The sequence below is a fragment of the Podarcis raffonei genome, chromosome 3 (assembly GCF_027172205.1).
Source record: "Podarcis raffonei isolate rPodRaf1 chromosome 3, rPodRaf1.pri, whole genome shotgun sequence".
NCBI classification, from domain to species: domain Eukaryota; kingdom Metazoa; phylum Chordata; class Lepidosauria; order Squamata; family Lacertidae; genus Podarcis; species Podarcis raffonei.
The window spans coordinates 13817892-13832216 of NC_070604.1; the positions used below are offsets into that span (position 1 = coordinate 13817892).

Below are 14325 nucleotides of genomic sequence, written 5' to 3' on the forward strand. Positions count from 1 at the left end.
CTGCTTCCTTCAAGGTTCAATGGCTCCCAAAGTGTTTTTTGTTTTTTTTTAAAAAAGGCATGCCATTTTAACAATATAAAATCAGTCATTGTTTACTGCTGTTCCATTTCATGTAATTTGTTCCTCCCCAGGCTCTACAGCCCCTTCCTCAAGCATAGTATGCTGGAAATCAGAACTGCAACAAGACTTTAGTAAGAGAAAATATTCACTTCTTAAATAAAGTAAGTAGAGTTGTTCACAGCCCTTTTACAGACATTGCCTTACCAAAAGAAGGCAAAACTTTCAACTCACTGGCTAATGGCACAAACACACACCACAGTATTATTGAGACCTTCTCTGCTCTAAGCCCAGTCCTTACATATGGCTTACATTTCTGTATAGGTACAATGACAATCAGTAACATATGAAGTGCAAAGGTCGAATCATTCCTATGTCATAAACTCCAAAGTACTTTATAGGGTAAGGCCTTCTAGTCTCTTTTTGCTGATTATGCACTATAAGAAAATATTAACCTACCATACAGGATCCCCCCCCCCCCCAGATTACAAAACTAACCAAAACTGTGCATGGGAGATGTATGGGAGGAATAAAGAGGAATGCTTTGCCTGTGGACAGGGATGGTTTGGACTGGATACGATTTGGAAGATACCATTGAAACTATTATTCTATATGGATGTTATTAGCCACCAGCAGGGGATCTGTGATGCGGAATGGTAGCTTCGGTTCCAAAGACACTTATGTGTCTATTCCAATGAACAGACAAATGTGGGACCTGGATCCAGTGCTCTGCTACTAACAGGAATGCAGCTCTGCAGCAGAGGAAGCACACAGGATATGGTACCATTCCATACCATACTACCTAAACAATGCATCTGTTAAGGGAATGATGAAGGGGAGGAGATGGAGATGCGAGGAATTATTTTATTTGTAAGAGCAGAACTAGCAGCATCTTTAGAGAAAGCCCTTTCACCAGAGCATCAATCTGGCAGTGTGCCCCCGGGGGTATGAAGCCATATCTCCCCCCCCCCTTTAAAATGACCACTGAAACCAGGATGTTCTGTGGATCCTGTGAATTGTGGATCATGGTTTAAGATGCTTCCTCTATAACCCACCACCATTCTTCAATGGATGAATGCCCCTCCATGCAAATCTGTAAATGGAAATTAAAGTTATCTGAACAAGAAAGGAGTCAACTTCAAAAATTATAAAAACAAAAACATCCTTTAATCTTTATACAGTAGTTTTAGTATAATGCACAAACATGGCCCCTATAGTGTTTCTCAAGTTCATCTGCCAAAGTGAACAATCATACAACACTGTACAAATCACTCCCCTCCACAATATACTTCTGAAGCTGACATTTGATATTGTGGAATGCGTTGCGGTCCGTTCTTAACATTATAGCAGCATTGAATTTTATTAACTTGAACAACAAAAAGGGACCTCATAACTAATCAGCCTTGCTTCATCCTCAAAGCTGCTTTAACAAGCAGGGGAGTCATATACTGTAATTGCTATTCCACAATTTAATTGTTCTGTTCTTAAATCTAATTTTGCAGCTGTGGGTTAAGTGGATACCACAGCTTTCAAGAACATGAAAGCAAAGTACATCTGTGCAACAGAAAGCTAACCATCTCTTGATCGGATGTGTTTACAGTGCCATCAGATAGTCCAGAATGGTTTGCAGCTCCCTCAAAGCTACAGAAACAACTTTCAACCAGTTATTTTATTTTTATATAAAAAACTACATAAAACTACAAAGACCTTCCTTAACTGCTGAGACTGGAGAACTTCATTTCACATGCAGCCCAGTTGGAAGTGGATGATATCTTCCCATTAGTTCTGGCTTCATTCATTTGGTGCAATGCAAGTGGGACTATATCCACCTATTCTCCCATTATCCTTTCCAGATCATTGGTCATGTTCTAACACCAGTTAAAAACTGTAAACATGTAATAAAAAACACAGATCTGTAACTCTCACAGCAAAACCAAGAATGTTGACCAACTTATCTCCAACTGTGTTATACCTCATAGAAACAGCACTATAAAGAGGTTTCAGGAGTCTGAAACAGCAAGTTCCTGGTGCATCTTATTCTGTGAAACACACAACCAAAGTGTTCTTTACTCCCAAGTATGCTTATCAAGCCTGTAAGGCACTTCAAGAACAGAAAATAGGCTTCTGAATGTCAGTTATATTTTGTGCACCACAAGGGAAGGTATGTATGTGAAAGTATGCAAGAGTAACAGAAATGTTAGTTATGAAAATTGTGCATGAAAAACCTATAAACCTGCTTTCAGACCAAACAAGTAAAAAAAAGAAAGAAAGAAAGAAAAGAATTTCTACCATTAATTTTAAGTATTCAATGCATCAACAATGTAAGAATAAAAACAGACATTTTTGTGGCTTACCCTTTCTTGCCACGTTTGATGAAAAAACCTTAAAACTTTTTTTTTTTTTGCCAAAAAACCCAACTGGCAAACAGAAGTTGTAGCTTTCCCCTCCCCAAAAAACTTTTGGCAGTAACAGTTAATGTTAAGTAAGGCACTGAATGACCACTGTCTCCTACTAAGACACCTGTTAATCAACGAAACGTCTGCCTGTAATTTCCTCTGCCAAAATTCACATAAGTTGAAATGGAAGTATGCCGTTCTGCAAGTGAAAGCCAGTTTAACAAGTGAATTTTTTCCTTCAACCAACATACTACATTCCAATCCACTATTTTGAAAAGTTTATTGTAATCATAATTAAGAACTATGAAAAGCCTGCTCATAAAAAGGCTCAAAACAAAGGCTGCGCAGTTGCAATTGACTTAATGGGACAAAGTCTTTTGCATCAAATAATAATAATAATAATAATATTATTAATAATAATAATAATACTTGTATTTCTTGGTAGGGCTCTGTAGCAACCATATTTCAGTCTCTTGCACACAGATTCCAATCCGGTGAAACACACACAGTGCTTTTCTTGGTTCAATTAGCTGTGAAGCAAAAACTGTCCTTAGAAAAGAAGAAACACATTCCTATTGTTTAGGTTCCCTCCCCCCCTCTTGTAACATCGTAATGGTTTCTCCATGGGAGGGAAGCTTAATCTTCAAGTTCAAAGCATGTTTCATCATATAGTTCAGGACGAGATGACTTGGAGCGCTGGGAATATTTCAGCTGCAAAAAATCTCCCAGTTCATCTAGAGCATCAAGGACCTGTAAATACAATTGTACGATATCAGAAAGATATAAAACGCCGCTCACTTCTGCTTAGCATCAAGAACAAAGAGTCACACAAATATATGTTTTCACACTCAAACAAAAAAAGGAATTAAGACCACTGGTGAATCCAGGTGGAATCCATAGTGTTATTCCATATTCATAACACTATTACGAATGTAAAAGTCACAGACTCTACGTCTTGTATTACCTGGCGCCAACAATGAAGAAGTGAACATTGTTTCTGATGTTTTGTCCAAATAGTTAATCCAGTGTATACATTTCCACCAAATGCTTGTCAGAAGGAGGCAGGCTCTTTTATAGTTGAAGACCAACTGCTCTTTGCCACCTCCCAACTGAAGACAAATTTCCTCTCCCTGGTCATTTTAAAACATGAAGTCACTTGAACTCCAAATTTCATTTTCCTTTCCTGCTTCCATTGCTTTTCTAGTTTGTCATCATGACTGTTAGATTGCAAACCACCCTCCATTCTGGTGTGGCCCTGTCTATTTTATTTCTGGTCTGGATATATTTCAGTATAATTTTCCATTTTAGACTCCAGTTTTACAGTGGGTTTCATGCTAACTTTTTTTTTATCATTCCCCTGCTTGATGTGCATTTGTACAATGGCAATTGCCTGAACATATTTAAAGATGTTACCACCACCACCACTGAGTATATTTCAGTGGTGGTGGTGGTAACATCTTTAAATATGTGTGCTCTTTCTCCTCCACAAACAGCATTTAGTATTAGCAGAGTGGAAGTGTGAAGGTGAGATGATATTGCTATTAATTTTAAATTGAAATAGCATCTGCATAAGAACCAGATGGCTTTTGTTATCAAATAACTATGGGTTTTGTTTTTTTTACGAGAGGAAACAAGCCTGAAATGTCTCCAGCAACAGTAAAATTCTTAGTGCATTACTTATGTGGTCTTGTGGTGCATGACACTTGTTTATTTGCACTATTCTAGATTTGGGGTTATTATATATTACTATTATACAGAATATTATAATTATATATTATTATGCTTTCGTGTCTTACAAAAGTCATTGGGATTAAGGTAATGGGATGTCTTTCCATTTCAAGTATGGGTTGAAACAAATCAGGACATTCAACATATTGGTTTGTATGGTATTACAGCCCCTTCCTTCCTTCCTGATTGTTTTGTGTCAAACCATAACACCATATAGGAAAAAACTGGTTACAAGCAAACTTTCCTTTATGGATGCTGCAGATATTAGGTTATCAAAATACAGCTGCAATCAGCAAGCTTCACTCTCCTGTCTTAAAACCACATGGCCTTTACCTTGAGCAGGTATTGTAACTCTTTCCCACTGCTGTGTTAATTTGTCCAAAAATTAAATTAGGAAACTGTATAACTCCCCTTTATTTCTCAAGTCCACCAAATACCACAAGGGTGTGGTGCTTTGAGAAGCAAGCAGTATTCAAGAGGTGTGGCCGAACAGGAGAGTTCAACCAAGTATTTGAAGCCCATCATTCTATTTTGCACAGAACATGGGTTGCAGTGTTAGGACTCTAACACTGTCACAAGATCAAAGTCATACAAAATTAAAGCAAAACACAGATGCAATTTCTCACCCAGGTTTGCAACAGCATGGGGGATATAACTTGGCATACTGCTGTCTTACCATCCGGGTCAATTCTCTTGTTTGATTTCAGAATCAAAAGTCTAGATTTAGTTAGTGATCCTCTTGTGCCAACGTAGCCCTCAACCCGAAAATATGATTGCAACCAACATTTTGCTGCTTTTCCACTTTGTTCTATGAAACTCAAAAGTTTGCATACTTCTAAGTTGGCCCAGTAAAATATATTAATTTGCCTACATGTTTCTCACATAGACATAAGTACAGTCATACCTTGGGTTACAGACGCTTCAGGTTGCCTTTTTTTGGGTTATGGAGTGCCGAAACCCGGAAGTACCGGAACGGGTTACTTCTGGGTTTCGGCGATCACGCATGCGCAGAAGCGCTATATCGCGCTTTGCGCATGTGCAGAAGCACTGAATCGAAACCCAGATGCGCCGCTGCGGGTTGCGAACGTGCATCCCGCACGGATCACGTTCGCAACCTGAGCGTCCACTGTATTTACTTATTTTCAAAATCAAACCTTCTGCAATAATGTGAGGGCAATCAAGGAAGGCAAAGAGTTAATAATAATAATAATAATAATAATAATAATAATAATAATAATAATAGGAGAGGCAGTGTGAGGCTTCTTCTAGAACCTTCCCATTCAATGTCAAGTCGATATTGCAAGCAAGCTTGCTGTGCTTACCGCATCTAACATCTCCCGTGTATGAGCAGCTGACACACAAAACCGAGCTCTGGATTCTGCGATCGGAGTAGCTGGAAAGCCGACCACCACCACCCCGATATTTCTGGCTAGCATGCGCCTTGCAAAAGCCCTGGGTAAGAAAATGAGGCAAAACTGAAATTATTGCTGACACACTGCACAATGTTTAAATACAAAAGAAGTAAACACAAGACCCCATTGCAGAAGTGGAAGCTCATATTCAGTGCTTCTGCTGACAGGACTTTCGCTGAATCCTACCTTAAGCTGGTAGCAGTGATTTTGGCCAGAGTGGGGGGAGAATCCCCCCCCCAAACAACAAAACTGTTCCAGTGCTTCATTTTTCCATGGAAAACTTTCTACTTAATCAGTTCATTAGTAACAATGAATGGATGTGAATTGCAAATGCAGTATTAGGTAAGACTGGCAGTTTCAATTTTTTTTCTTTGTTGATTAAATACAAGAAAATTGAAACATGCTAAATTGGATCACTTTAGGGCTTGAAAAATTTTTCCAATACAGATTACTCTAATTTGCATGGGATTTCCCCCTCCCCCCAAAAAAACCCCCACATCACTGCTTGGGAGTAAGACCTACTGAAAAAACAGGACTTCCTCGTAAGCATGCATAGGACAGCACTGCTTGTCTTTTATACATGTCTGATAAAATTGAGAGGAGGGGGCTGCTTAAACCCAAGAGCCTCTTAAATTCAATTAAGCCCAGAAAAGTATTTTTTTTAAAAATAAACTAGTTAACAAGCACAATTTTTAAGTCTATTACACCATAGAGTGGAAGCATCCACCAGTTTGACACTCTTAAGTACTTATGGCCATACTTTTCCCTATAAACCCAGAGAACAGTTGTCAGTCAGAGTAGACAGCACTAGAAGGGAAGCTGCCATAGAAGGAAGCTGCCATATAAGACAAGTCAGAATATGTTCCCTAATGTAGAAATATAAAAAAGACATTTCTGAAATAAAATCTTTTGAGTTTACCAGCAAAATTCTGAAAACTTTGCATAGCTGCCTGGGGCAGAGGAGCTTAACTTACCCAATTTTGCCTGGTAAGTAAAGGAGCAAAGGGACAACAGGAGAATCTTCATTGCCATAAATAATGAAACCTAGTTTATGCAATCTTCGTCTGAAGTACCTTGTATTCTCTGCTAGCGCGCGGACTCTCTGAAGTCCTGGAATAAGAACCAGAAAACCAGTGAATGCAGGAACATCACACATCTGCTGCCTCAGGACCAAAACAAAGATCTAGAGCTTTAATGTTGCAGAGACTGATCAGCACGTAAAACAGCTAACTGAGATGGCTTCAGAAGCCAATACATCCTCAAACATACATTCAAACGTTAATGTGTCCCCAGCTGATTATTTCTGATACAGTGGTACCTTGGTTCTTGAATTTAATCTGTTCTGGGAGTCCATTTGACTCCCGGAACAGTTCAAAAACCAAGGCGTGGCTTCTGATTGGCTGCCAGAGCTTCCTGCACTCAATTGGAAGCCGCGGAAGCCGTGTTTGACGTTCGGCTTCTGAACAACGTTCGCAAACCGGAACACTCACATCTGGGTTTGCAGCGTTCGAGAGCCGATTTGTTCAGGAGCCAAGCCGTTCAACTACCAAGGTACCACTGTACATAATAGTATTATGAAGATAAAAGAGTACCCACAGGGCCAAATGAGACATGCATCCACATGGAGGAGGTTCTTACACCAGTGGTAAAAGGAGCACCACTAAACATTCCCCCAACCCACACATCTCAGGCCTTACCTCCCACTAGTCTATTGCTCAAGGCACTCTTCTTCATTCTGTACTTACTTCTGGTTTTGGTGTCAGAAGGGAATAAAAGTGCTTGGAGCAACAACTGGGGTGGGGAAGAGAGGGGCAAGGAGGTTCAGTACCCCCCCAATTTTTTTTAATACTGTTTTAAAACAGATGCCCCCCCCGAATATCTGAACAGGGAGGCTATGTGGATGATGCTTAGTTTGACCCATACACACTGTACTCCACTCTTTGCTTTCTAAGCAAAACACTCACAGCTTCTCAGTTACATTAACAAGGCATAAGTAAAGGTACCCCTGCCCGTACGGGCCAGTCTTGACAGACTCTAGGGTTGTGCGCTCATCTCACTCTATAGGCTGGGAGCCAGCGCTGTCCGCAGACACTTCCGGGTCACGTGGCCAGCGTGACGAAGCTACTCTGGCGAGCCAGAGCCGCACACGGAAACGCCGTTTACCTTCCCGCTAGTAAGCGGTCCCTATTTATCTACTTGCACCCGAGGGTGCTTTCGAACTGCTAGGTTGGCAGGCGCTGGGACCGAGCAACGGGAGCGCACCCCGCCGCGGGGATTCGAACCGCCGACCATACGATCGGCAAGTCCTAGGCGCTGAGGTTTTACTCACAGAGCCACCCGCGTCCCTATTAACAAGGCATAGCGGAGGTATTATGATGTCTGGGAGGAACAATAAGACACCATGATTGACTACAATACATCTGTTCTACCCTGCTTAGTATAATAAACAAACACAGTTATACAGTACAATGTTGTTCTCCCATGCAAACCCACCCGGACTCCATTCAATATGGGTTTAAAGAGAACAATATCCAGAACTGTTTTCTGGTGCAAGGACACACAAGTCCTCATTCCACTTGCCAAAAATTCCTCCTAAGTCAAGATAATGGGTTTGTATCTGGATCACAAACAACAATAAATCAGGTGATAATAGCCATGGGCTCATTATAATACTATTCTTTGGAGTGCTAGAGAGGAGTTTGAAGGCAAAGGGGAGATACATTTCACCCATTTCAGTATACAGTACTTTGCAATCTCCAAAGCCTTTGACCTTCTAGATGTTGTTGGACTCCAACTTCCATCATCCTTGACCATAGTTCATTTTGGTTGGAGCTAATGGGAATTGGAGTCCCGCATCTTCTGCAGCACTACAAGTTAACCACTTTTTAACTAAAAGTTAAAAACACAGTTCAGAATCTAGAACAAACTTAGAGCGGACAGAACAAAACAAAATTTAAACTGGTTGACCCAAAGCCATTTCTATATTTCACCGACTCAAGACTGTTACATCTTGTCTTTACTGATGATGCAATAACCTTGCGATCTCTTTAATCTCCCAATAGCCAAGGGAGTATTCGCTGGATTACTTCTAATGTTAGTTGGTAGGAGACAGACACAAAGCACATGTTTGCAAATCTTTGTACATCACAATGTAGCAGATCTTGTGGCGTCTCTGATCTTTTTAACAGCCTAACTGCTCCACCATATTTCTTTTTTAAGGAGGCCACCATCACAATTGTCATTACAGCATTTCACTCTTTCCAGAAATTCTATCTACGGCACATCCTGCTCCACCCCGCCGAGAATTATTATTATTTTACAATGTCTCTGGAGTTCTTTGTAATTAGCACTTCTCTTAGGCACCACTTCAAGCCGAACTATTTTGCATTTCCCTATATTCAAAAAAAATAAATCAGTAATTACCATAATCCTGAGATTCTTCCCTTCATCCCATTTGGTTTGAGAAATGAGGCATTTCAGTTCTTTGGAGTCCCAAAGAACACTATGTTGGCACACAGTTGGAACTTACAGGACTGCAAATAGATTTAACTCTTGGTGCTTATTTCTATCCTTTATGTTATGTTGACAATGTATCTCAAACAGATATATCCACACACACAGCTGTTAAGAAGAACCTCTTGTGCATGTAGCTGATGAAGCAATATGGTAGGGCAGAAGACTGTTTAAGGCCCCACTCAAAACATGAAACCCCGCTCAAAATATGAAGAGAGGGTCCTCATGCTGAAGTCTGCTCTCACAGATTGCCCCCGCTGGATCTCAGAGGACTGTCTCCTTCAGAGATGGCCGTACCATTAGGCAGAGTGAGGCAGCCACCTCAGAAGGCAGATGTTGGAAGGTGTGGGCAAACAGAGCAGTTTGCACAGTATGACCAGTATTCCTTAAGCAAATACTGTATGTTGCCCTCCAGTTTCCTGGTGCCAGTGTTAAGAAGCAACTGTCAATCCACAGAGCTTTGGGAGATGGAACACAGCAGTTGGGAAAGTGGACAGGCAACCTGTTTTGGGCTGACCCAGGTGTCCTTGCAGGATTTCTCTTCTGACCAGCTGTTTAGGAACTTTCCATATCATCAGTTTTGAAAGAACCACACAGGTGAATTTATTGGGTATGCTCTGTTATACCTGACATAGCTGACAAAGGATTTTGAAAAATTATTGGAAGGATTTCCAGGTGCTGGCTGTCCTATTTCTTCCACAGAAATAAAATACGATGTTTTCCTCAGATAGCACCTTAGTGATTAGTGTGATTGTCCTGAGAAATGTGATTGTGTGGAAATTACAGGAACTTAACTGTGACATCATGACAGACCAGCAGTTACATAAGCACCTCATTTGTGACACTCTAGATTTTAAAAAATACATCTAACCATTACTTTCTTCAGCGTCTGAGAACTAAGGCACCTTTAGCACACTTATCTAGTCATATCTTTCTTTTAAAAAGAGAGACAGCAAAGCTGCCTCCTTCTCTATCACCGTCTCATTTCTTAATTTTTTTAAAAAAATGAGCTATGTTTGATGGTATGCTCTCTGACAAATATGAGTGGGAAGTCAAAGCTATCAACACACATATTTATAGATACATATTATTTATTTAATTTCATTAAACTTATATACAGCTTGATTGTAAAAAGAACCTATATGAGAGGAAAGAGGGTGGTGAATAGCTCTGGACCTCTGTCCTCCTGTCCCCCAAATATGAAGAGAGAAGTACGGGTCTTCCTAAGACAGCAGATGAAAAAGCCTAATATACCGTATTTTTCGCTCTATAAGATGCATTTCCCCCTCCTAAAAAGTAAGGGGAAATGTGTGTGCGTCTTATGGAGTGAATGCAGGCGGGAGGCTCTGCTCAGCGCTCCCTTTAAAGAGCCGCGTGGAGCATGTGTGGGGCTCTTTGGGGCTTTTCCCTGAGGAAAAGCCCCCAAGAGCTCCTTGCCCAGGAGAGGCTGCGCGTGGCTAGCCCATAAGCCAGGACAAGCCATCCCCCTTAGCCATCACAGTTACACACTAGACCCATGTATCCTGCAGTACTATTATTATTATTGTTGTTGATGATGATCACCATCTGCCCTTCCCTCTCAGAAGTCAGTAGTCTTCCACTGAATTTGAAAGACAAAAAATTGCTATTCTTGACAAACAACAACAATCCTAAAACACACACAACGTGTTAGCAACAGTTCAAAATATACCATACTAGACTGAAGAATGCGAAGTGGCATGCAAGGTATTGTGTGGGGCTCTTGGTTCCAGAGGCCCTGAAAAGTGACAGAAATCTACCTTAACAAAATTTTAACAAGGGATTCTACAGAGGAAAAAAATTGAACAAAACTAGGAGTGGTGAATTGAACAAAACTAGGAGTGGTACAGGAGGCAGTACCAGAACAGTGACTGTCCTTCATAATAAAGGGTAATTTGGAGCTCATGGACTTCCCAAGTGAGAAATTTTCTTATACAAAAAAGATGCTTTGGAGATGACCTGTGCCCTGCTGAATGAATGGGAAGGGAACAAAAAGCCTAGTACAGTCTGTAAGTATCCTTTATACACAGATCTGCTCACACAGGCATTCTGGCTGTTATTCTTTGGGTTTGCCATTCAGTTTCCATTTGACAAATCCGTTGAGTTAGAGGGACGACAAATAGCTTAACCATCTCTCCAGTGGCACTAAAACAAAAACAGCTGTGCCAGAGTATCAAAAACACAAAAAAGCATCTTACTACAAAGCTTTCCAGTTGCTAATAAAAACAAGAGTCTGGGGGTACTTCCAAAAATATTTTTGGCACAACAGATTTTAAAAGAACTCGGAAGAAAATGAGGGAGGGGGGGCTTGAATAGCTTGCAGGAAATTTTTAGAGGCTTAATGCATTGTTTAGCATGATTAATATTAAACTGGGGACTATCCATTTTTAATGCACAGATTAAAAAAAAAGTTTTTTTCTGTAAAAAAAATAAATACCACCAGTTTTCTACCAGGATCCAAGAAAAGAAAAATTGTTAGTTCAAGCACAGATCCCTTTTCCTGGCTGTACAGTGGTACCTCGGGTTAAGTACTTAAATCGTTCCGGAGGTCCATACTTGACCTGAAACTGTTCTTATCCTGAAGCGCCACTTTAGCTAATGGGGCCTCCTGTTGCTGCCGGGCCGCTGGAGCACGATTTCTGTTCTCATCCAGAAGCAAAGTTCTTAACCTGAAGCACTATTTCTGGGTTAGCGGAGTCTGTAACCTGAAGCGTATGTAATCCGAGGTACCACTGTAATGGGAAAACCTCAAAAGCTGATTTGTGTACATGAACAGAACTCACAACCAGCCCATCATTTTGTCCCATGTGCTAGCTTACTTCCTATGTGCCAGAGTTTAGTAATGGGTTGCATTCTGACTTTTAAGATATAAAAATGTCCCATTACCCACATCTGCATGTCTTGGGCTGTATCAAACCTACTTTGAGTGGATGACAGAAAGGGTGTAAGCTGTTCTTTACCAAGCCTCAGCACTTTCCTGTCATTTCTGATGATGTGTTTTGTGGTCAGAGACCACACACTAGCATGACTGCCTCCCCAACCCTTGTGTACATGTTCTGCCAAGCTATTTTAACACACAAGGACAGATATTATGGTGATAGGTACTTTGGAGAAACCTCAGTGCTTGAACACAATTACAGACTCGCAGATTGATGTGGCTCCTCAACCATCAAATCAAGGTAACTTTCTAAAGGACAAAAATGGTTAAGACTGTTTTGTCTAAACCAAATTGTGAAAGTGTGACTTTCGGTAGTTAAGCAGGATGGCTTGTTTTAATTTCTTAGCTACAGAGTAACAAAGTTGTAGAGTCGGAAGGGACCCTGAGGGTCAATCTAGACCAACCCTCTACAATGTAGGAATCTCAACAAACAGGCTCCCATTCAACCTGAAATAATACCAGAGACTGCTTAGCTTTGCAAAGGTGCTAGCAGTTTTACTGCTGCAACACTAGGAGGAGATAGCTTTCTAAGGAATTTGTAGCACATGTAATTTAAGTCAGCACTCCAGATCAGGGTAGATGCCTTGGCAACTTTCATCCACTACAGATCTTTTGACCTTTCAACTCATTCTCATACTTTTTGCTGTTGCTGAAAAGCCTAAATAGATGCGCAAAAAAAAGCAGCATGGTGGTGGAGTGGATGACTGTTAAAATGAAAGATTCCCATTACTAAACACAATAATCCAGCCGCAGTAAGAGCCTTACACAGAGACTAGTAAAGGTAAAGGTAAAGGTAAAGGGACCCCTGACCATTAGGTCTAGTCGTGGCCGACTCTGGGGTTGCGGCCTCGCTTTATTGGCCGAGGGAGCCGGCGTGCAGCTTCTGGGTCATGTGGCCAGCATGACTAAGCCGCTTCTGGCAAACCAGAGCAGCGCACGGAAATGCCGTTCACCTTCCCGCCGGAGCGGTACCTATTTATCTACCTGCAGTTTGACATGCTTTCGAACTGCTAGGTTGGCAGGAGCAGGGATTGAGCAACGGGAGCTCACCCCGTCGCGGGGATTCGAACCGCCGACCTTCTGATTAGCAAGTCCTAGGCTCTGTGGTTTAACCCACAGTGCCACCCATGTCCCTCTTACACAGAGGCTAGATGGTGCTAAATTCTATGTTTAAGGTAAAGGTAAAGGGACCCCTGACCGTTAGGTCCAGTCGTGAATGACTCTGGGGTTGCAGCGCTCATCTCACTTTATTGGCCGAGGGAGCTGGCGTACAGCTTCCGGGTCATGTGGCCAGCATGAAATGCCGCTTACTACTGACCAAAGGTAGGGCAAGTATAATGATAGTCTGGAGAGGGGCACAGAGGGGATCAATGATTCCAGAGACCTACAATTACTGCCCCAGAATTGCGCTTAATTTTTATTTGAATATTTCTGAATATTGTAATATAGACTTAGCAATAATATAGCACTCTGGGTGGTTCTGAATAAGCTTTACAGCACCCATGGTATGTAGGTCAGCATAGGTCAGGGGTCTGCAACCCGCGGCTCCGGAGCCGCATGTGGCTCTTTTACACCTTTGTCGCGGCTCTGGGGCGGATACTAGCGAGGGGAGGAGGCGCATTGTCCGCCCCGACACTCCCCACTGTGGCAGGCGCTGTACTGGCTGTGACGTCACATGGGGGCGGTGCGTGCGTTAGTCACGCACCATCCCGATGTCACCTTCCCGTCCGCTGTCAGATCGGACATTAAGGTAAGAAACAATATATGCAGTGTTATATTTGTTTTAAATGTCGCAATGGTTTTGCGGCTCCCAGTTTTTTTTTCTTCGGAAACGGGTCCAAGTGGCTCTTTTTGTCTTAAAAGTTGCAGACCCCTGGCATAGGTAGATTTGCAATGGGGATTTCCTCATTGTTAGCACAGATTTTCACTAAAAATCTTAAGCATCTTTGTGGGACACAATTCTCACCCAGGTGGTGAAATCTGTGTTCGGGCATTATCCCTTTCGACTGTTGTTGTGTGTGCGCCTGTATGTGCACACATGATGGAAAGGTCCTCAATATTAAAAAAATAGGTAAAAGGTAAAAGGTACCCCTGCCCGTACGGGCCAGTCATGTCCGAATCTAGGGTTGTGCGCTCATCTCACTCTAGAGGCCGGGAGCCAGCGCTGTCCGCAGACACTTCTGGGTCACGTGGCCAGCGTGACAAGCTGCATCTGGCGAGCCAGCGCAGCACACGGAACGCCGTTTACCTTCCCGCTGGTAAG

The 14325-nt window shown here is 41.8% G+C and overlaps 1 protein-coding gene across 2 annotated transcripts in view; it reads right to left on the bottom strand.

Annotated features, from left to right (window-relative positions):
- Positions 1-1202: 1202 nt before the first annotated feature.
- Positions 1203-14325, bottom strand: part of SPTLC3 (serine palmitoyltransferase long chain base subunit 3) — a 65096-nt gene continuing 51973 nt past the window's right edge. For both annotated transcript variants that reach the window (XM_053380618.1, XM_053380617.1), the window contains exons 10-12: positions 6568-6703; positions 5504-5633; positions 1203-3203 (exon numbers count right to left, since the gene is read on the bottom strand). In XM_053380618.1, coding sequence (XP_053236593.1) covers positions 3090-3203; positions 5504-5633; positions 6568-6703 — 380 coding nt within the window. In that variant the 3' untranslated portion in view covers positions 1203-3089. The remainder of the gene's footprint in view (positions 3204-5503; positions 5634-6567; positions 6704-14325) is intronic.